Source organism: Pectinophora gossypiella, chromosome 7 (genome assembly GCF_024362695.1).
Source record: "Pectinophora gossypiella chromosome 7, ilPecGoss1.1, whole genome shotgun sequence".
Classification (NCBI taxonomy): Eukaryota; Metazoa; Arthropoda; class Insecta; order Lepidoptera; family Gelechiidae; genus Pectinophora; species Pectinophora gossypiella.
The window spans coordinates 1693435-1717683 of record NC_065410.1 but is presented as its reverse complement, the minus strand read 5'-3'; the positions used below and the strand labels follow the sequence as shown (position 1 = coordinate 1717683).

Sequence of the window (24249 nt, the reverse complement as noted above, 5' to 3'; positions counted from 1 at the left end):
TGTTTACTGTGTATTTGTGTTAGTTTATGTTCTACTCGCATGGGATCAATAGCGTGAGATAAGCTACTGCACGCGTGTATATATTTTTTTCCTAAGTTTCAAGTCCAGCGGAGGACAATATTTATTGTCTTATTTTTATTTGTCTGATGCAATGTAAGTGTCATTCCGAAAATTGGACCGGACTCTGAGAAATAGATTGTGTCTTTTGTCGCGTTGGCTTAGACCGGTCGCTCCATTTACGTCCTTACAAGGCTTTTTGTCAAAGTCCCGTCTCAGTGCTCTGGCGACTTTAGTTCGGTTCCAATTTTGTGTTCCGATTCTAAAGTCGCTGTTGTTGAAAGACTGGCCTTTGGAAAGAATAAAGGGAGCCAGGTAACAAATGCCTTCATTCTTTCCAAGAAGTACTGTGTAGTAATATGATTTTCATTTCAATAATGCTCTTATTTTTATATGCATGTATACAATATTATAGTCACTTTTAAAGATTTACGCACTTTTTACAGAATCAGGTTATTGTTTCAAATCAAATCATTTATTTGCATTACATGTGGTACATTTGTTGTTATATAATATGATTAAATTAGTTTCACACATTTAACCAAAACAATATTGGTATGCAAATACAGAGAGGTCGTGCAACATACATTTACATCATAATACAAAATAATATAAATAGATAATACAAATTATTATACAATTTAACATTGAATTGAATTTAAATAACATACAGAAAAAGAAAAGCCATACAGTTTTATATACAATTAATTATTACATTTTGTGATCAAGAAATTAACTGACACTATAAAAGGGTTTGTTACCTTTATCAACATTTAAGCATGTATCGGCCGTTAAAAATAGTTTGCTGTGTAAATATAATATACTCCGTTTTCCATATTCGTTTATAAACAGGTCAATCGGTGCTCATTCTTCTCTCGATCGATTATGTAAAAATAATCGGGGCTTTTCTTATTTCAGAATAAATAAATAAACTAACTCAAAATGTAGATACAGAAAAAATGCTTTTCACTCAAAACTAAATCACTAGCTCTTCATAGAGTCGATGCCAAATGAAGTGTCCAGAAAAACGTTCATAACATCCATCGAAACCCATCAAGTCTCTAATGAAATTCGCAGCAACCAAATATTCTCTTTTTTGGCACGAACATTGCCTTGCATCTAATATGCGAGGCACATGCAATAATTTCAATATATTCTAGCATAATATCCATAGCGGCATTGCTCGGGCATGCCTTTGCAAAGAATGGGGGCGCATTCCTATGTCACGCCATGCCTCTAGCAATATTAATAATTTCTCCGCTATATTACGGAATTGTTGACGGGAATTACTATTATACAGCCGAGGTGACGCAGATTTTGGACTAGGAGTTATGAGACAGTTATCAAATAGAATAAAGTTCTTTTAGGTTAGGTCTTTGATCTAAGACACTTTCATGTTATCAGATGATAACTTTCATAGATAAATAAATATAGACACCTAAGTTATTATTTTTAAAGTTATAAATAAGTTATTTTATGTGTAATGTAAAAAAGATGTTAACAAAAAAATTTAGATTTTAAAGCTATACGTTATAAAATTCTTATGTGTAATTTAGTTTACAACTTTTGTATTTTAGTATTTATAATTTGACATGATTAAAAATAAACTAAGTTACAACAGGAAGGAACCTACTTAAAAGCAAGACCCCATCAAGTGAAGCTAATAGACAAAATCTTGAAGACCTATAAAATGTACGAGACATTAGAGACCGCTTCCAAGATTTATCTAGAGTAAGCGAGGCATCCACCAAAATTGAAATTAGAGTCAAAGGAGAAGCACTGCGCTGTGATCTGGGGCATGTAAACGTATTAACGCGTCGTAAGACAGAGGATATGGCGATCTTTGAGTTTGAAATTATGTTCGTAATATTATTAGAAGGTGAAGACTAAGATAATTTGTGTAGATGGATATTTAGTACTCTAATAGATATTACGTAATAGTACTATTATCACATCATCATTTATGGTACAGTAAGACTGATAGGGTTTGTATTGCATTGTAAGGTGACAGATCGAACTTTCTTGTTTGAGCCGTGATAGCTCAGTTGGAAGAACGCTTGACTGGCACTGTAAGGTCGCAAGTTACAATCCAGCTCGGGGCCTAAACCTATGATTTTCGAAATATTTTTTCGAATTCCTGTTTTGATCATAAATGATTATCACTTGTTCAAAACCCACATACCGGAGGAATGTGACCTAAGTGTATTGGGCTGGTTTTCCCTTCGTGGGTTTTTAAAACCGGACCTGTTAGGTAAGCGGACTGTGGAAACGGGATAAAACTATCAATCAGTCAGTCAATTTTATAATGTCATCTTTTCATCATCTAAGATCTTCATCTAAAAGTAATTATACTTTGAATGTGACAAGTTTTAACTAATTACAAAAGTCAAGTGACTTTGCGTCGACAGGAAACATCAGCACCATTTTCTTCTTTATCACTATCAACAATGTTCAAAGCATTGACCAGTTACCATGTTCCCTACAAGATGTTTACATCATCAATCATTTCCATATCTACCTTCCCCGTTGTAACACTTTTGTTCCTGTCTTTGCTCGCTGTGCCTCCATTATGCTATTCTCCATTGTCATTCGGCAATGATTAATGTCCTGAACTTTCTTTAACAATGCCTTAAGAAGGGGTTTCGATTTGGGAAGCCTTTGAATTCAAGTCTTGGTAAATTAAAATTAGAATTTTAGTCTCGGCAAAGTTGTTGCTGCTAATTTTAGAATTAGGAGTTAATTTAAAAAAGATTATCTTAACGACGGGGTTTGAGGAATACAGTTATGTCAAAGATTGAATTAATTGCTCATTTTGTTAACCTGGTCTCCATGGTCCAGTGGTTTGAGCGTTGGGCTCACGATCCGAAGGTTTCGGGTTCAAATCCCGCTGAGGACACATCACGAAAATCACTTTGTTATCCTTAGTTTGGTAAGGATGATCACCTGATTGTTTGAAAGAAAGATGATCTTGCTTCGGAAGGCACGTTAAGCCGTTGGTCCCGGTTACTACTTACTGATGAAAGTTAATAGTCGTTACATGAGCCATATCAGGGGCCTTTGGCGGCTCAATAGTAACCCTGACACCAGAATTGACGGGGTTGGTAATCCACTTCACAACCCACACGATAGAAGAGGATTTTGTTAACGGATTTGAATTGTTGATAATATTATAATTGGATATGTGCAAAAAGAATAGAGATTCTAGCATACAATTGCGGTGACACTAATGATATTGACTTTCGGTGTATTGCCAAAGTATCGACTACATTCGTTCCATCCAAGATTCATTAAAGCCCAATCAATACCAACATCCCAAAACAAACCGTAGCTGGTGCAAAATTTAAAGAAGAAAACTTGAAGACTAAAAACTAAACTTTCAATAGTGAAGTGGAAGTAGAAAACAACTCGAAGTCAAAAAAGCTAGAAAGCTTTTGTTACATCAAAATTGAATGCTTCTAAAGTTACATGGAACCGGATAGCTGGATACTTAGAGTTTTACCTCGCACGATTCTATGAAGCGAGTTCTTGGAACTATTCTACATGTAGACGAAATTGTGGTATCTGATTTTAATGGAACTAATAAGACACATAGCTTCAAAATATAACATAACAGGTGAACAGTAAAGAGAGGTGTAATAACACCCACCCACTCCTCACCAGCAGTTTAGGTCACATGTAAAAGGGAGCGAGCCTATTGCACATCGGACACAAGTCTTGGAAGACCACATGATATTAACTATCTCCAAACATGAGATCAAACTCATAAAGTCGAATTCAGTGGTTTAGAGCCGAGCTGAGATTCAAACTCGTGATTACACGATGTAAGTTACGCGTCCGAATATGGCTAAATCCTTGATAATTAATTAACATGCGATTCAGCCTTTGGCGGCTCAGCAATAACCCTGACATCAGGTTTGATGGGGTTGGTATTCCACCTCACAACCCACACGATAATAAGAAGATAATGCGAGATGGTGAATCTTTGTTTGTAAGGCAAAGCGGTTTTAAGTTTTTCGTTTGGTAAATCCCCATACTTTATTGTAGATTTGTCTAGGACTTAATTAAAACACATAATAACGGGTTTTTACCGCGTATAAAGCAGGGATATCAGACTCCCGATATTTCGACACTGTTGCAAGTGCCATGATCACGGGATGACTGATGAGATTTGAGTGGAGTAGGTAGATCCATAATTTTCTACGGGCAGACATATCTGTCTACCCTCTTTCTTTGCCGCTTGTTTATGTATTTGATATTGGAATGTTCGGAACCTCACTGTGTCCTCACGTTTTATCACCACATTAGGCCGTTCTAAGCTTTTATTGTCTAGGACTACTAGTACTATGTCTAAAATAGCAGTCACTTGACCGGACGAGAAAGGTCGCGTCGTAAACGGCCCGTTTCTCCTAAAACCGTCGCATCTCCAAATGAAGCTACAAGTTTCCCGATTGGAGTTAATTAAAAGAAAACAAGCGCCTACGTGCACACAGCAATTGCGATGCAGTTGCAATTCAGTTGCATTTGCAGGAAATGCAATTCCAAAATGTCATAATGCAGTGTAGGTATTTGCACAGCTTGCATCTTCAACGTATATACCTATCATGTTTTGAATATTGATTATTCGATACTTTAGGCATATTGTTAGAGTTGCTCAATAGGTTTTTATCGAAATTAAATTTGTATCTAAGTAACATAATTTCAAATATATCATAAACTGCCTATATACGTCCCACTGCTGGGCACAGGCCTCCCCTCAATCAACCGGAGGGGGTATGGAGCATACTCCACCACGCTGCTCCACTGCGGGTTGGTAGAGGTGTTTTTTTACGGCTAATAGCCGGGACCAACGGCTTAAAGTGCCCTCCGAAGCACGGAATCATCTTACTTTTTCGGACAATCAGGTGATTCAAGCCTGAAAAGTCCTTACCAAACAAAGGACAGTCTCACAAAGTGATTTCGACAATGTCCCCATCGGGAATCGAACCCGGACCTCCAGATCGTGAGCCTAACGCTCTAACCACTAGACCACGGAGGCTGTTATAATTGCTTCGATGTGGCCTTTTTAACCCCCCTAACAGAACTGCAATGCAAAATTTTAGGTGCTTTGCAATCCTGCGTAAACTAAACCTAATAAGGACGATACCTAAAGTTTGAAATTATAAAAACATAAACGTTTGTCAAACCCTTAGTTGAATTCTTGTAGGTTTCTCTCGATACTTAAAATCCATTTCAACCCATCCAATAAGATAGTCTGGAAGAAAATGCTGCATAAGCAATAAGGCCGCCTGTTGCGCATTTGTGTATATGTTGTCCTTATCTCTGTATTTTGTGTCCCTTGTGCTCAATAAAGTATTTTATCTATCTATCTAATCTAAGCCATAACTTAAACAAAACTTAGCTTCACTTGTCGTGAAACCATTAATTTCATATGGTCAGCTTGCTTTAACCCTTTGTACGGCGTTCATTGAACACAAAACACGTTGCAGCTATTCCTGTACCGTACTAACAACAAGTGCCAGTTCGATTCTCGGCGAACGGATTATTTACGATGTAACTCCATACCAAAATAGAACTAGCCATGTTGAATTCTTGGGTAATGCATAGACTTACGATTGCGCGGAGGAATCATATTTGATGTTGGTTAGGTTTGTACTTGCGCAAGAAGGAAATATAAATTATATAGGGAATTACCAATACGGTACATAGCTTAGGGATACTTAGGAAGAGTAGGAGTTTGTAATAAATATAGAAACCACTGGCATTAGATTTAAACAAACTGACACTATAGGGAAATGTGTTTTCGACCTGTATAGCCGGGGAAAAGTAGCTGCAAAAGATCATCATTTTTTAATTTATTTTTTGACGTGATTTATTGTAGATTTGACGCAGGTGGCATTAACTACTTGGCCGGACAAATGGGGAGCGCTGAAGGCTCTCACCCGGTACAACGTTTAAGACAACAAGCCTGAGGGTGCCCAGTTGGGCGCGAACCTCTCGGCTCAGGGCGTCGTCTGAGAGGAAAAAATATTTGAAAGAATTAGTCGACCCTAGTGAGTGAATAGCGATAAGCGCTGATTGAAGTCGTCGACCACGCCGGCGGGGTCGGTATCGGGGTCCTGAAGTGTTTGGTGTCGCGAGCTGATTGGCTGCCTCTATGGCTAGAGACAAAACTTCATCATTAGACTGCATATCAATCATACGCGAGTGACGCTTTTGCGTGAACGCTGTCATAAACATAACATAATATAAGTTGACGACTGTATCCCAATTGTCAGAGAGATACAGTCATCGCAAGATGAACTAAGTACCCACACCTCAAGTACCCTAACCTAAAATATTATCTGGTATTTTATTGTAAAATATTTTAAATTCGTCAGAAAATAAATTTAAAGCTCATGTGAAGCTTACTTCATATAAAAAAGCTTATTATAAGATTAATGACTACCTAAATGATAAAAATTTCTGGTATTGAGTGTGTTCCTCTAGTTATTAAATAACTTATAATGTTGGTTTTTAAAAGATGTGTTGCTGTTGCAGTTTCTTGTCATTTCTTCTCCTCAGCCATAACACATTGCGAAATGACGTAAATTCGAAAATGTTACATTGACCTTCAACAAGTTTATCTATGATAATTACGTTGAATAAATGATTCTGATTTCTGATTTCAATGAGCTTTCTGTTAGACCAATGTGTAGGTGAGCGGTATGCCGTCTATAAAAGCCGAGCCAACTATGTTACTGAAAACTGCACTTAAGATAAATTAATAACACTTTCGAACCGGCGCTCCCCGTTTAAGAATCAAACCGGTGAACCACAGGACGACAGTTACTTGTCATATGTCGCAATGTGTTTGAATTCAAGCACATCGCGCCGCGCCTGTATAAACGAGGCTTTAGTCCAACATATCTATACCAACCTCATTATATCTACGTTGTTATCTTTGATTGCACCCATATCTTTGGCTATCTACCTCATCCATTAGGATCAAAGCAATCACCAGGGCACCTCTATTGTAACTGTTCTGTATGTGTTACTATTTGTTACTGAAACGCAATGAAAGAAGGCCCGACTACAGGCGACGAGCTATTTTTAAAGCAAGAGAATTTGAAAATAGAAACTACTGGGTTTAGGCTGAAATTGTCTAGGTACCAATATGACTTACCCACATTAAAGACTTGGGGGTTGGATGGTGAAAAATATATCGCAGGGCTAACTATACACAACACAACATATTAGGTATACAATACACATATCTACAGCATAAACAGACACTTTTAATGTATTATTTTATTTGTTGAAGCATTTAGTAGCCTTATTCATTTAGATTAAAAAAACATATATGATTATTTGCAAGAAATAGCGATCGGCACATTGTTAATACCAGGAATAAAGATAAACTTGCTTTACAAGTCAGTCGATTACATATGATTAGTAAATCTTTTAAGGGGATTGCCCCTTAACACGTTTACAATAAGATTCCCATTGACATTCAGAATTTGCCTTTCAACTGTTTTAAGACAGTAGTTAAACAAAAACTTTACAAAAAAGGTTATTATAAAGTTAGTGATTATTTAGAAGATATGAATGCATGGGATTAACTGTCTGAGAACTGATATTAGGCAGCTAAATTACTCAATTGTATAGCAATATTTTATGTTTTATGTTTATTTTTATTTTTTTAAAGAACGTCTAGGGCCCTGTGCCGAGGTTTTTCTTGCAGCTTCTTTTCCCCGGCTATACAGGTTGTGAGAAGCTGCAGTAGTTTTAGGCGGATGAGACGTTCGTTATGTAAAATTGACGATTCAAAGTGTAACTATGTTACCTACTGAATAAAGATATTTTTGAATTTGAATTAGCTCGATAAACTGTAACGGGACTGCGTTTAACTAAATTCGGTTTCACGTAAATTGTAAACGGCGGTTTGTTGTTCGGTTTCGCGTAATTTGTATCCCCTAAATATGAATGTATTAGTGAACTGTTGCTTAGCCGAAAACGAAAATAAAAAAATGTGTAGTAAAAAAAAACCACTGTCGCACACATACATTTACATTCACTAATACAATGTATAAAGATTGCTTGTGGTTGAAAAATTTATATTATGAGTAGAAGATATGACGCCCACGACCGACGCACAAGTCCGCACGACGCTGTTGCATCCGTCACTGAAGTGTGAAATCTTTCCGAGATTTGTATAGAAAGTGCGGAGAATGACCACGGGTAGTCTTGCAAAATTCAAAATACTCCTAAGATCCCAAATTCCTGTTATCACAGTTACCTATATGGTGTATAAAGAGGATGAGATGGGATCGCTGGATGGGTTACTGAGACAGTTTGGTTCTGCAGTTTCTACTCTCAACAAAAAGAAAATTTCAAAAGTGGATAACTATTTTGGCGTATATTGTAAAATTATAACTTAAAATATTTATGTAAAACTAGCTGTTGTTATTACGAATAAATAAAAAAAACTCGCTTCCCGCTAACCGCTGACAGTCAGTGATGAAAGTTCAAAATACTATGACATATATTTTATTATTTACTTATATATCGTTTCCATATCTCGGGCCTATAGAGTCCTGAACTATTATTATTATTTTGGTGCTGATCGCATCGTATGGTAACGCTGTCTAATAAAGTTACAGCACTTTTGTCCGTCGTCGGTTGCTGTAATGGATGAGTTATTTTAAGCACACAGAAACATCTTCAAACAAAATTGTATAAATTAAACATACGTCATCACTGGCTTGTTCCATACAATGTAATCAATTTCAATAGTTATAATTATAAAATCATAGGGTTAGCTTTTTTTTTTTTTTTTTTTTTTTTTTTTTTTTTTTTTTTTTTTTTTTTTTTTTTTTTTTTTTTTTTTGACGTGACTTATTGTAGATTTGCCCCAGATGGCATTAACTACTTGGCCGGACAAATGGGGAGCGCTGAAGGCTCTCACCCGGTACAACGTTTAAGACAACAGGCCTGAGGGTGCCCAGTTGGGCGCGAACCTCGGCTCAGGGCGTCGTCTGAGAGGAAAAATATTTGAAAGAATTAATCGACCCTGGTGGGTCGATAGCGATAAGCGCTGAATGAGGGAAATCGTCGACCACGCCGGCGGGGTCGGTATCGGGGTCCTAATTTAGCACTCTATACTTGGTGTTACTTACCATATCATCAAAAAATAATGAACGTTTTGTTTTGCACCGGTTATTTCTAAGCATTTTTTTAAGCTCGGAAAACACGTTTGTATACCAGCAAGATTAAAACACATAATAACGGGTTATTAATCAAATCAAATCAAATCAAATTTTTTTTGCGCGTTATTACCGCGTTTAAATCAGGAATATGAACCCGTAAGGGGTAAGAACCTGTTATTATGTGTTTTAATTATGATAATAACCGCGTAAACTTAAAACAATGTATCAGCTAGATGCTTATTTAATTTGTCTTATTGTTTAATTCACTTTTTCGCTTTAAAATAAGCAGCTCTCAATCTTCCGTCCCTTTCCCGTTCGATGGGTAAAAACTAAATAAAATACCTTAGAATAAATTAATGAGGTATCAACTAGAATCGGCACCACAAAATACCTAAGGATATAATATGGTTATCACAGCACAGGGGGGTCAAAGGTCAGATTGACGCAATGCTTAGAAAAAGCATTATTACTATTTGACATAATTGATGATTAAACGAACTTACCTTAAGTGAAGTTCTATCATAATTATATGAAGGCTTCGTACGAAGAGATTAGGGAGAGATAAACACTTGTAGTACCGCGGTAGCGATCGTCATTCTCACACTATTTTGAGGGTATTTTCATTGTTTACAACCTAGGTACACATATTTTTTTTTTTTTTGTGAGGTAGTTTGCAAAGCTAACGGGTCCACTATCTTGCGCTCGTCATTTAGTTTAGAGTCCTGTAATATTTCACGATGACAGGGTGGGGATGAGATTTAAGTACTTAGTTCGTTTTATCTGACCATAAAACAAAAAAGGGCGGGCCCTAATCTCTTCGTACGAAGCCTTCATATAATTATGATAGAACTTCACTTAAGGTAAGTTCGTTTAATCATCAATTATATTCGGCTTCGTACTCGAGATTAGGGAGAGATAAACACTTGTAGATCTTTAGAGAACTATCGTGAAATATTAGAAAAAAAGGAGTGTAAAAGAAACTTGTACAGTCTGAATCAAGACTCAACCGCTGTTTTATTTAAGTAACACGAATGTTATAAAATTAATCATTACAAATAATTGCTTTAGCAAACGAATCATCCTGATTCGTCAGATTTGTATTTAAAGGACGGTTACAAAATCGAAAAAAGGAATTAGAAGTACCGCTTCAGCCAGCCGTGCGGCGGATGGTATCGAGGCTGACACCAAGCCGGTGCACGCGCGACGCAGCGGCGTGCCGCGTGCTGTGCGCGCTGAAGGCCGCCGCCACGCCGCTGGCCGCCAGCATGTCGCGGATCCAGCGGCTGAGCGTCTGGCTAGAGACGGCCTTGTGTGGCCGCTTGGCGCTAGTAAACAAGCGATTCACAGCACTTCGCAGTGGCGCTGTTTTATTTAAAAAACAAAGCAACGTTTTTCCCGGGCATATTTCGGGTTTTTTCTGCAAAAAAGGGAAGTATCAACAAAGGCTGCTGAAAGCCAATCCTTGAGGTCTTTATTAGTTCAGTAATCTTTATAGTTACGCCAGTATCTGTAACTAGAATGTTATTTATATTGATTTTTAATAAGGTTTGGACCCTGTGCGCGGTGACCAATGCGAGAAGGATGGCTAACTTTTTTGACAATTGTTCCAAGGATAGGTCTTCGCAAGGAAGAAGCTCGATGTGTCCCATGTTGTATCGTATTTCGGCATGGGAGGACATAAACGAAATATGCCTTTAAAGAAACGTTTCACAGTTTGATCTTCGCCTACATGATCACCTACAATCAATGATATTGCTGAGCGACAAGTATTCAGCGTACCGTACTGAGCTCCTTCATTATATAATTTTGACAAAAAAATTACAATTTCGGATATAGGTGCAGCGTATAAATCAATACTGTTTTCTTTACAATAATAATACCACTTCCTCAAGTAAACATCATATTGTCTGAAGGAAATGTCAGACAGAGACGCAAGCATTATGTCGAGCGCAGCGAGTGCTGTATTTCTGTTTATCCATGCCGACCGGATAAGACTGCGGCCGCCAGGCTAACTGTGGTGTGCATGTTGCGATGATTGCTGCAATGAGGAGATAAAATTGCGTTTTCCTCAGGTCGAAAATATAAAATCTCAGAGATCACTAGCTTTCTAAAAATGGGGTACCATGGCTGGGAAGGCCACATGGGTACTACGAGAATACCTTTAGCTTCATCCGATATGATTTTTCTTAATACTTTAAGTACGACTGCAAATGGGGGAAACGCATAAAAAAATATTTTTGTCCACTCAATTGTAAATGCATTAATTGCGTGAGCATCCGGATCTCGGTGCCAGGATACATAGACATCGCACTTTTTGTTTACTCTCGTAGCAAACAAATTTATTTGTGGGGCACCGAAAGAATTTATATTTTTTTGGAACGTGTTAGGCGACAATTCCCACTCAATATCGGGGTGGATGCGCCGAGACTCGGTATCAGCTTCAGTGTTATCCACAGATCGAATATATGATGCGTAAATATATATGTCTCGACATTCACACCACTGCCAAAGTTTTTAAGTTACCTCCGTTAAATGGGGGTATTGTATACTGCCCATGCGGTTGATGTAAGAGATAGCGGTCGTGTTGTCTATTCGTAATAGAATTTAACAGTTGTTCAAGTTCTGTGCAAATATCTTTAAGCCGAAAAAGGCTGCAAGAATTTCTAAATAATTGATGTGCATGGCACGCTCCTGCTCGCTCCACATACCGCTAGCCCTCTCGTCACCGCAGGCGGCTCCCCATCCCGTAGTTGAGACATCCGAGAAGATTTCCACGTAATAACTATCTTGTTTGATCCTGTTTACTGAACTTGAAATTGACCGATGCCACCATGTAAGGTCAGGTAATATAGAATCAGAAATGTCCATATAACTATCATAGTTGTCGTCTTGCAATAGTTTTAAATATTTGATGCGCTCGAAAAGTTTCGTATATAACCAGGGCATGCTGAACGCGTTTTATGGAAAAATATTTTTCTATTTCAGCTTTTATACGACATATTTTGTCGGATGGCAAACTGACGTGGAGCTCTTCTGAATTGATGTTGTAACCGAGAAATAAACAAGTTTCGCTGGGTATAGAAACACTTTTTTCCTCATTGATTATAAGACCGAGAGAAGTTAAAAGTGACCTAGTCTGTTGAACATTTTCAAGACAATTTTTGTAAGTTCGGTTACTAAAAACCAATCGTCTAGGTACACCATGGATATAAAACCGGCAGAGCGAAGTAATTTGGCTACTGGCTTCATTAATTTTGTGAAAACGTACGGAGCAGTGCTCAGCCCGAAAGGTAAAACATTAAACTCATAAGGTTTTTGATCCCATTCAAATCGTAAATATTTCTTAAAATCTGGATCAATTTTTATAAAAAAATATGCATCTTTGAGATCAAGTTTAGCCATGTAATAAACTTTGAATATAAATTTTAAAGCTGTTCGGAAATCTTCAATTTTGAAGTGACTAGTTGTGATGAATTTATTGAGCTTTTATAAATTGAGAATAAATCTCATTTTACCATTCGGCTTTGGCACTAAGAAAGTGCTCGAGATAAACTGCCCATCACAAGGCTGACATATGGAAATAGCGCCAATTGATAATAGGTCCTTAATAGCCTCCGCAAAGTGAACTTTCTCCTCACTCGAGCAGGCTCTAGTGGAGGCAGGACACGTTTGATGTACAGGCCGGGAAAAGGGTATTTTATAACCCTGTATATATGATAGAATGACTGGGTTCAAGGTAATAAGACGCCATTGATGATAAAAATCAGCTAATCTACCAGCATATTTTACCGGCTGTGCTAGATCTAGCGGCGGCTGTTCGCGGCCCGCGGAGTATTCGACTGCTTGAAGAAGGTCCCGCGCTGTCCTCTCATCGCCGACGCCAGCGCGCTCCTTGTCGTAGGCTCCCTCGTTCGTGACGTCGTCGCTGCTGTCGGAGGCCGCGTCGGATTGAAAGTCTTCCAGTTTTTTGACGTGCTGGGCGCATTGTGTTTGCTGAGAGATGGTTTAGGCATAGATGTTGCCTTTAACTCTGCACCTGATCTATAAATTGCTTTTGCGGACTTTAGTGTGTCACATAAATCTTGTCCAAAAAGAAAGCTATCAACTTTGGCATTCTGGAGCGATTTTTTCATTTCTTTCTTTACTGAAAAGATAATAAAATTACGTCTAGTAATTGTATCGTTGTGTAGATAATCACACATTGTACGCCCAGAGTCGATTAATAATCGCAATAGGTCCGGATTCTTCTCTATCGAAGACAAAAGGAGCGTAATCGCTTCGCCGAGAGAATTTTTGTTTGTTCATGAGTTCTTTTCTGTCTTCTTAAGGTAAACCATTCGTCGCCGTGTGTTCAAAACGAACAGCAAAGTCTTTCTGGATATCCTTGCCATAATTAACAGATTTGGTAGGATCAACTCCGAGAATTTCTAAAATATCTGCATCTAATTCACTTGGGTCTTGCGATAACGTAGTTAGCTCGGCAAAGCCTCCTTAGTACCGGCGGGGGCCATGGGGGTTGCTGCGACGTCCTCGGGTAGCAGCGGTGTGCCGGCGCGGCGGCGGTGTACGCATCTGCGTGGTTGCGCGAGCTTGATGCTGTTGAATTCGGCGTAGGACTACAAGTTATGACTTGATCCAGACTCGACGGCGTCGGTGAAACCGAGAGTGTATGTATGCAGTCTGCAATTAGTAGGCACTAAATATTTTTTGACTTGTAGGGCGGCATTCTAACCACATGTTTTGTGAATCACTTTATGAAGAAGTAGCCCATAAGCTACCCGCAACAACAAGTGTTAATGTGAAGAGGTAGCCCCTCGAACTACCCGCAACACAGAGTATTGACTACTAGACTTACGCCAAGTATAGGTATAATGGTGAAGAGATAGTCCCAAAAGCTATCCGCAACTCCATAGACCTATCACTTATGAAGAAGTAGCCCATAAGCTACCCGCAACAATCAAGTGTTAATGTGAAGAGGTAGCCCCTCGAACTACCCGCAACACAGAGTATTGACTACTAGACTTACGCCAAGTAGGTATAATGGTGAAGAGATAGCCCCAAAAGCTATCCGCAACTCCATATAGACGGTACGAAACAGTCCCTAAAACTGTTCACAATACCTCCTCCAGTATTAAACATAGATAGTAATGTATTTACTAACCATTTCTTTCCGACTGTACAGCGAGGGGGTCATCCGACGACGACGATGAGCTAGATAAAATACGTCGGCGTCTTGAATGTTTACTACGAAGTACTGTTTCTTCTATTTTTCGCAACTTTTTGCGTAATTTATCGAAATCACTGTCCGTAAACTTTCTCTATAAGTACATTTTTACGAAGTAAAATCAACTATAAAACAAGTAAACTTTTGACCTTGAAAAGTCGTTATGAACGCGTGCGGAATGACAGAACACTTACACACGAATGACGAGCGCAAGATAGTGGACCCGTTAGCTTTGCAAACTACCTCACAAAAAAAAAAAAAATATGTGTACCTAGGTTGTAAACAATGAAAATACCCTCAAAATAGTGTGAGAATGACGATCGCTACCGCGGTACTACAAGTGTTTATCTCTCCCTAATCTCGAGTACGAAGCCGAATATAATTTCAAATTATATCATTGCATCTTTTTATAAACCACTAGGGGCGTTAACAAGACCACATCAAAGTAATTAATCTAATAAACAATAGTGCAATTTGACATTTGCTCATATAAAAAACAAGTGCGCAATGCCACCAAATGTCAAATAGTAATATTACTTTTTAGATGAAATGCTTCTATGTGGCCTTTTTACGACTTTTAAGGCCAGTACGACCGATACAATTTGAAGTCAGTGTTTTATGTTTCCGTTCGTGTTTTCCCATTTCGCGAGATGGGTGTATGACAGCTGGCAACAGGCGGGCATAAACTGAATGCAAGTGGCGAGAGACAGACTGGCGCAGAAAGTTGGCTATCGACCTTTACCTACAGACGGCGCTACAACGCACTTTCTTTTTTTTACATACATACATATATAAACCCACGAATATATCCCGATCGGGGTAGTATGAGGTACATCATCATCAGCCCATTAACGTCCCCACTGCTGGGGCACGGGCCTTCCCTATGGATGGGTAGGGAGATCGGGCCTTAAACCATCACGCGGGCCCAGTGCGGATTGATGGTTATTAACGACTGCTAATGCAGCCGGGACCAACGGCTTAACGTGCCTACCGAAGCACGGAGGAGCTCGAGATGAAAACATTTTTTTTTGTGGTCACCCATCCTATGACCGGCCTTTGCGAAAGTTGCTTTACTTCAACAATCGCAGACCGAGCGCGTTAACCGCTGCGCCACCGAGCTCCTAGTACTTCCAACCTAAAATGAACTAAGTACCCACTCGTCACCGAGCTTTCTGTTAGACGAATGCGATAGGTTGTGAGGCGTATCGCCGTCTACAATAGTCGAGCCAACTGTGTTAGTGAAAACTACACTATGAATCAAGTCCAGTACTGGGTTATTTTCTTTTTTGAAGTGACTTAATATAAGTTTGCCTCAGATGGAATTTACTACTTGGCCGGATAAATGGGTAGCGCAGAGGGCTCTAACCCGGTATAAAAAACAGGTGGTTTAGAAGTTAGGTTGGAACAGACGTGCATACATGCATACATAAACACATACACAGATACGTACATACATAGCGGTCAAAACATAACCCTCCTTTTGGCTGCGCCGCAGTCGGTTAAAAATTAATCCATTTTTGAATTTGACAGGTCGATCAGTGCAATAAACAATATTTGATGTGAAAATAATTAAAATGTTATCCAGATTACAGTGCAAATAATTTACATTGCTATGCGCAAACAAATTAAGCATATAAAGCGATATTGAAGTAAAATAATTATCGCACTAATGGAAAAAGGTTCAGTAATGAACTCATTTTAATACGTACCTATTATGGAGTGATAATTAGATTGAATTAAAGATAATTTGGGACGGTGATTGGGTTGATACATTTTGTTCAGTGCAATATTAATGGGAGCTTTATTGGTAATTATATTAGTTTTGTGGACAGACAGACGAAAATCACCCTTGTTATATCAAAAACTAAAATGCTTCTAATTTAGATATACAATTCTAATACATAACATAACAACATAAGCTAACGACTATATCCCAATTGCGGTAGTCAAAGGTACATCCATCGCAAGATGAACTAACTACTCATACCTCAAACAGCTTTCACGCGCTTCACTTCACTTATAAGTTTTTGACTTCAAAATTATTAAATGGATCATCATCAATTTCAGAGCCACGCTCTTGTCGGTGCAGCATTTCCTTGCTACTTTTTTAGGGAAAAATAGGGCTGTGATTTCCCTCTTGCCTTCCACCCCGCAGTAGTCAGTCTGAAGCAAGTGAGATGGCGCCCAGAGTAGTCTATTACAAAGCCATACTAGGACTCCTGTCCTCCGCCTCTGAATAATACTGGCAGTTACTGCTGCCCTCTGTCAGGTTCCAGGTTACAGTCCCTGTGACTTGCCCCTTCCGTCCTGCATTGCCGTACCGATGGCTCCCATCTTAGCATCTGTAACCGTTGAGGTCTTCACCCGTATCCCTGGACAAGGCTTCTACGTTATACCCCGTAGGTCTGGGTCCCTATTAAATGAATAATAATTATGAAAAATGGTCCTGTGTGTCACCGGCTTGCTTCTCAAACGGAGAGCGCCGGTTTGATCCCCGGTACCGGACATGCACCGTAAGTCATTAATTTACCTTACGTGCAATTTTCACTAAGATACAGCTTGACCGTGATAATTATTACGGCTTACCACCTATCATGACGGAGTATGACGTAAAATCCTCGCCCAGGGATGCGGGTGAAGGGGCAAGTCACACGGACTGTAACATGAAACCTGACAGAGGGCAGCAGTAACTGTCAGTACTATTCAGAGGCTGAGGACAGGAGTCCTAGTACGGCTTTGAAATATACTACTCTGGGCGCCATCACACTCGCGTCAGACATAGTACTGCAGGGCGGAAAGCAAGAGAAAAAACCATTGCCCTATTTTTCGCTAAACAGTAGCACGGAGTACGCTACACCGACAAGAGCGTGGCTCTTAAATTAATGATAATGACAACCTATCCTGTAGGTTTAACAGAAATACTTAGTGAGATGTACTTTAGTTCATCATGCGATATTGGTTTTTGTTGCGCTGTCAATTGTAAAAAATTGTATTAAGTACTGCACTTATTTTTAATAAATAAATAATAAATTTACGTCTGATTACCACACTTGGGAATATTTCTCAATTATTTATTGCATTACATGTAGTACAATGGGGTGTTACATAGGCATAGGAACTAAAACATGGACCCTGTAGGGCACAGCAGCAACGTTGAAAGGAAGAGAGGAAGTGTGTATTAAAATTAAAACTTATCATTAAAACATTCGCCTACAGTATAATAGCTCTTTTTAATTAGCATTGTTTTTAGATTTTTTATAAATAAATTAGTTTTAGTTTCATCTCTTAAGTACTTTGGGAGCTTATTATATATTTTAATGGACATAGCCAATGGGCCGTGGCGTGTAATTTTAGCCTAGAATTTAGCAACATTAATCTGCCTTGTTGTCGAAGCGAATACGGTGTAGGAAAGTAATATTTTCACGATATGTCTGAACCAAGGCATAATTGCGCCGCCTATTGTGCTTATGTTTTATTCGTTTGTTTATGTCCTTTGTATATGTTGTTGTGCAATAAAGTATTATTGATTGATTGATTGCGCAGTTGCTGGTATAGAAGAAGGTAATGAATATTACAATAAAATAATACTTAAAATGGCTTGAAGAAAACAGTAACAGGTTTTGTGATGCATGAAGTCTTTTATAAGAGCGGAGGAACCGAAAGCGTAAGGATTACAGTAAGTAGAATTCCGTTGACTCTGCCAACCCTAAAGGGAAAAAGGCGTGATCTCATGTATGTATGTGTATGTAAAACAGCTTTCACAAAATGTATTGTGCATTATTTGATTACTCAGACGCAGCTTATTCGTTATTGGGAACATTATTCATTTCCTTTATGCGTGTTAAAATTCTACCAGTAGTATACCGGGAAAGTTAGATGATCCGTGCTTCGAAAGGCATGTTAAGCCGTTGGTCCCGGTTACTATTTACTGATGTAAGTGAGTAATCGTTACATGAGCCATGTCAGGGGACTTTGGCAGCTCAATCTTAACCCTGACACCAGGGTTTATAAGGCTGGTAATGCACCTCACAACCCACACGATAAGAAGACGAGCGTAGGTATTTAATTTGTTTTCTTATGTTATATATTGTATTGTAAAGTTGTATTGTCCTTTTAATATTTATTGAAGTAGGAATAAAGGAAACAATTTTTGGATTGTTAAAAAAGTCGTACACTAATCAGAGCTCTACATTTTTTTTACGGGTCTACCACAATATAACAGTCAGTTTACATTGTAAATGCTCGTTTGCTCAACTAGCATCATAAAAAAAAAGCAAAAAGCAACCATCCTAACACCTTCACGTATACCTACCCAATTCACGCATGCATGCGCGCCGAGTGAGCAAACGCAGGTATCTAGCACATACTTACATACAAACATTATCATACACACTTACTTATACATTCCGAATCATATTCATATGCTTAACACTATCTAAATATTGTTCAATTTTTGTAGTTTTTTTTTTTTTAATTTGCCTATCACAGGCAAGAATGGAGTATGCTATACCTACAAGGGCGTGGCTCTTAAATAAACAATAATGGCAATGTGTTTTTGTTTGTTTTTGACTTGACTTTAAAATGAGGAGTGCTGAGAGCTCGTAGCCGGTACAAAATTTAAGACAAAGATATTTTTTTATGAGAGGTGTAGTTATAAGGAATATAGCATGATTGAAAGGGCTATGAACCTTTCTGGCATAGCTCAGTGGCGCCACCTGGCGGACGTTTTAAAACTGCGGCGCACGATGAAACCTGTGCAAATCGATAGGGGACACTTGTCTGAACAAAAAAGCTTTAATGGACCTATGCTCTAAAGTGTCACGTTTTCAAGATATCTTGCTTGAAAGTTACGAAAAGTGTCGTATGGATAAATCGATTTTACTCTTAGGTACCTATATACAATCGTAATATAGTGACAAAGTGATTGATTATACAAGAAATAATATTATTTAATATAAGTACAACATATTTATCTTATTGATAAAGTGAAATTAATAAATACTAAATAAATACTTGCAACAACATTATTGGTTTTTGCATTTGCTACATTATATAGAAAGTACATAGGTACTTAACTGTGCATACGTATGAGTTTATCAGTTTGTGTTATGTACGATATACTTACGCTTCATTTACTCCTTAACTTGATTTTATTTGACACAACGACGGGATCTAATGAAATACAAAATAAAATTCTACACTTTTATAAACGCAGTGCGCTTAGTGCAGCATCATTACTCGTTAAAAAGCAGAATTCTCGAAGTTTAAGAAATCTGTGTAACAGAAACAAAATGGTGTACTTATTAACTGCCATTTTGCTTTCACGTTTAATTCCAGGAACTGCGAAAATGGAGGTCCTTTGTTTAAAGTTGCACGAATTTCTATTGTTTCGACGGAATCAACAAGGATAGCGAATAGCCATACAATAAGTGTGAGTGAGACAACATCATAAAATAAATACAATAGGACGATTGGCAGCCGGGTGAACTTTCAGTCAGTTCGCCACTTTGATCTTCAACGTGCGCACGCGCTTTTCTCTGTTCATTCTGTTGTATTTGTTACCACTGTTGAGTTTGTTAATATTCCTGTTGAGTTTGTAAGTGTTTTTGTTGACTTTGTTAGTGTTATTGTTGAATTTGTTGTTGTTATCTTGGCCAGATGTCCAGTCACGTTGGTGCCAGGCAATGTTTTTTTTGTGGTGTAAGCACTGTTCGTGGCCCGCGCCGAAGACCTCGGCGTCCTATACAGTCGTACTTGACAACTGAAGATTATATTTCTAGGCACCCCAACATCCTGAATTATGCTCGCCACTTATTTGACGATCGAGAGGTAAGTAATCTTTTTTGATCATTGAAAAATAAAAAATATCAGTATGCAGTGTATCTGGTATCTATATTATAATCCCTGGTCAGTATAATACATAAAAAGACAATGTATAATTCGGCTCGTTTCTCAATCATGCTTTTCATAATCGAAATGTCATACGAATAAAATTCGTGTATGGAAATATATTACTTTATCGAAGCTCTTTCATTATGTAGACTCTTAGACGAAGTGTAATCAAAGCAAAACTTTTTTAACAGAACGCAGTGAACTTATCTCAATTATAATGGGCCAGAGATTGCTCTTACGCCAAGCGTATCACTTGTGTACTAGACTTACGCTTTCAACAGATTTTATAGCTAACTATTACCACTTATACTCGTATGTATAATAAATGATATTTGCATTTTTTTGTAACAGTAGAGAGTAATCAGTTTATATTAGTGCAAGCACAACGGTAAGGCTGTTTTTTCATCAGACATGTTAGCATTGGTTGGTGATTGGTAACCTAGCAACGGCTACGTTAATATCCACCAATCACCAACCAACGGCTACGTTGCTAGGTTTAATATCCACCAATCAGATAATTGGGTCTGATTCTGATCGGCACAATGAATCCGATTGTAGGATATGCAACGTAGCATCTAGCATGTTACTGGTGGAACGCAGTCTAAATGTGACGTACTTACTTCATTATTGATGGAACAGTATTATTATCGTTTCCAGCTAACTACGCAAGACCGAATATGCAGACCGTGCCTACAACGCGCTGATCGGTTTGCGGATGCGCAAAGAAGAGTACAGGACCAGGAAGAAATAGAATTAGCGATACAACAAGCAGCTACCGAGGATTTCTTAGATCCTTCATCTGGTCAGTCATCCAAAGAAATGCAGAGAGATCCATTAGGAGATAATGCTGAGGAAGTTTTTCAAGATATTCCTCAAGCTTCGGTAACACCTCCACGAGTAGAAGAATTACCACGGCAAGACATTGAACATGAAGCATACCAGCTTGTGTCAGTCATCACTGTGCCTGATTTTGTACGAATCCCTTATAGTTCAACGAACTGCATAGTAGCAGGCTGCAATCACAGGGACAATCTACACCGAGTGAACTTGACAATCAGGCGAGATATTTTGTCTAAACAAAATATTTATATTCCTCGTGATACTCGAATTTGTGGAGAGCATTTGGAAGAGGGCATATTATTGAATGAATTAGCTTTGTATTGTCGCCCCACACGAGACACCTTTAAAAGTGCGCAGATAAGGGACATGTTAAAGATGTTACAAAGCAAAGACACGCCGTAGGTTACGACGAATAGATCTGAAAAGTCACTTCCAAATCAAACTATTGTCATGATATTGTCGTATCAGGATAAGTCAAAACTTTTCAGGACAATCTGTTTTCTCTAGCGCAATCCACAAGCCGCGTGAAGCCTCACGCAGGACATAACAAAGGACGATGTTGTTCAAGACTTTTTGCCTGAATCTGTTTAATAACAAAACCGTACCACCATATCTCTGTCCGGACAAAATCCTCATTGGGTTTCCGGGAGTACCATTTCTGCATCACGGGATAGAATAACATTATTAACATTAAGGCTAAAATAATTCCAGCAGCTGACTATATCATCCCATATCTTCAGGATGAGTTTGTATAACCAGTTATTAATGTGTAGGCATATTACGCAGTTCAGATGGTATTTTTGATGTGTTGGTATTCGTCATCCTTCTTAGCGCGGTAAAAAGTTCTTCAAAGGTCGGGGGTGACGCTAGATCTTAAGCGGTTGGTATTTGGTAGACTCCAATGTACAACAAACAAGTCAGTGGTTGGGATTTAAAACAAGCTTAAGGTCCCGTTGCATTGAAGGCACAATGGGGTGTGTCTATACGAACTAGGTGTGTTCCATACACTGCTGTAAAGTAGTCCTAAAAGCGAATTTTCACATCCCACCTGCTTTCACTGTGTTTAGACATTTAAGCTGCTTTTCATTGAATAAACATAAAAACTCTAAAAATGTGTTATATTAAACACTAATATTCCATGCATAGTCACTATATTCCAATTGCATATAAAAGTAAAATGGATTTGTTCATACAACACTTTTCGGAACTTTCAAGCTAAATATCTTGAAAACGTGACGCTTTAGAGCATAGGTTCATTAAAGCTTTTTTGTGAAGAAAAGTACCCCCTATCGATATGCACAGGTTTCATCGTGCGCCGCAGTTTTAAAACGTCCACCAGGTGGCGCCACCAGGCTATGCCAGCCTCCATAGTAAAATGTTCGATGCCCTTTGCATCTTACTGTAATATTTGCAGTTGGCTTATACACGGCGACCCGGCTCATGTCATTTCCACACCGGGATTCAAACCCGGAACGTCCGGATCGTGAACCCAACGCTCAGCCACTGTACTACGGAAGTCGTACTAACTACATTTAAGACTACGTATATCGCAAAGCGACTACATAATAATAATACGATTTCAACTAGATCTGATATTAACCTTGTCGCAAAAATTTGATTGCATACACTTTAGAACCATACTACTATCTGTTTTCTTTGTATGTTTCATTGTGTACAAATAAATAAATAAATAAATAAATAAACCATATTATCACATAAGCTTTTTTGACAAATTGAACTGTATGTCTCACTAAACATCAAATATCTTAAGGCTAGAGAGCTCTAACGCGGACGCCGATAGATAGAGATGTAAATAACCATCATCCTAACATTATCCCATTTTTCACAGGGTCCGCTTACCTAACCTAAAATTTGACAGGTCCGGTTTTTTACAGAAGCGACTGCCTGTCTGACCTTCCAACCTGCGAAGGGAAAACCAGCCCAATACATGTTAGGTCACATTCCTCCTCCCTGGGTTTCCTCACAATGTTTTCTTTCACTTTTGGGCACGTGATAATCGAAAACAAATTCGGCTATCATTTAGGCCTGTGCTGGATTCAAACCTGTGACCTCAAAGTGAGAGGCAAGCGTTCTACCAATTGGGCTCGAAAATCGGATAGAGATGTAAATCTGTACTGTATTATGTAGTTCCCTTATTTCCCAGGTAGTTTCTCGGGCCAGAGGAGCTGCAAGCGAAGCCTGTAAGGTTAATCAAGGCTAGCCATTGTTCGTTGTAACTCTGACTCATTGTGGCCTGCCTACAACACTCTAATTGTTATTGGCCCGATAACAGGCCGTATTCTAATTACTGATACTAATTATCGAGGCCTCGAGAAAGTGCTCCGATTTTTGGTATTCGTTTTGTAACAGGTACGTTATACTAGTATCCAGATATTGGTTAAAAGAGTTTGATTTGACAGTGAAAATGATTTTATAAGTTTTACATAATTGGGTTTTCCTGGAGTCAATAAAGCCCGAGCTTGCCAATTAACTTCTAATTTGCCAGGGACATGTCCGATTTAGATGTTTTTTCTTTTGTAATCTTTTTTTAAATAATATAAAATAAACAAAAGAAAAAAAACATCGAAATCAGACCTGTCCCTGGCAAGTTAGAAGTGAAACCCTTCATCGACTCCACTAATTATGAAATTCTGATTACTAAATAAAGACAAATTTAAAGGTGACAAAAGATGTTTTCTTATTTTCTATTTAACTTATTTATGAATGTTAATAAAGAAAAATCTAATAAGTGCGACATTTTTTCTACGTTTTTCAATGACGTCACAGTGTGCTTTCTCATAACAAATCCACAGTAATTTCGTGTTTTGACGTTTCATAAAAGTAACTGATTTGACTAGTTGGAAACTAGTCTATTTGCTGTTACACATAACATAACTTATAGAGTTTTGGGCTAACGCCTACATCCCAATGGGGTGGTTAAAGTTACATTTATCGCAAATAAATTATAAATAGGTAAATGCTTTTACAATATTTTTCTTTTTAAATATAACACACACCAGTCGGCAATAATCAAATCAAATATTTTTATTG

The 24249-nt window shown here is 38.3% G+C and overlaps 1 protein-coding gene across 1 annotated transcript; it reads left to right on the top strand.

Annotated features, from left to right (window-relative positions):
- The first annotated feature begins 19143 nt into the window (after positions 1-19143).
- Positions 19144-22585, top strand: LOC126368226 (uncharacterized). Its single transcript, XM_050012129.1, has 2 exons — positions 19144-20295; positions 21016-22585. Exons 1-2 carry the CDS (start codon positions 20125-20127, stop codon positions 21598-21600), a joined length of 756 nt encoding a protein of 251 aa, XP_049868086.1. The 5' UTR covers positions 19144-20124; the 3' UTR covers positions 21601-22585.
- The last annotated feature ends 1664 nt before the right edge of the window (positions 22586-24249 follow it).

Excerpts from the sequence above, each read along its gene's own strand:
- LOC126368226 (XM_050012129.1), top strand. The coding sequence starts at position 20,125 with ATGTCCAGTCACGTTGGTGCCAGGCAATGTTTTTTTTGTGGTGTAAGC. Across the intron at positions 20,296-21,015 it reads ACTTATTTGACGATCGAGAG|CTAACTACGCAAGACCGAAT; the intron begins GTAAGTAATCTT and ends TATCGTTTCCAG.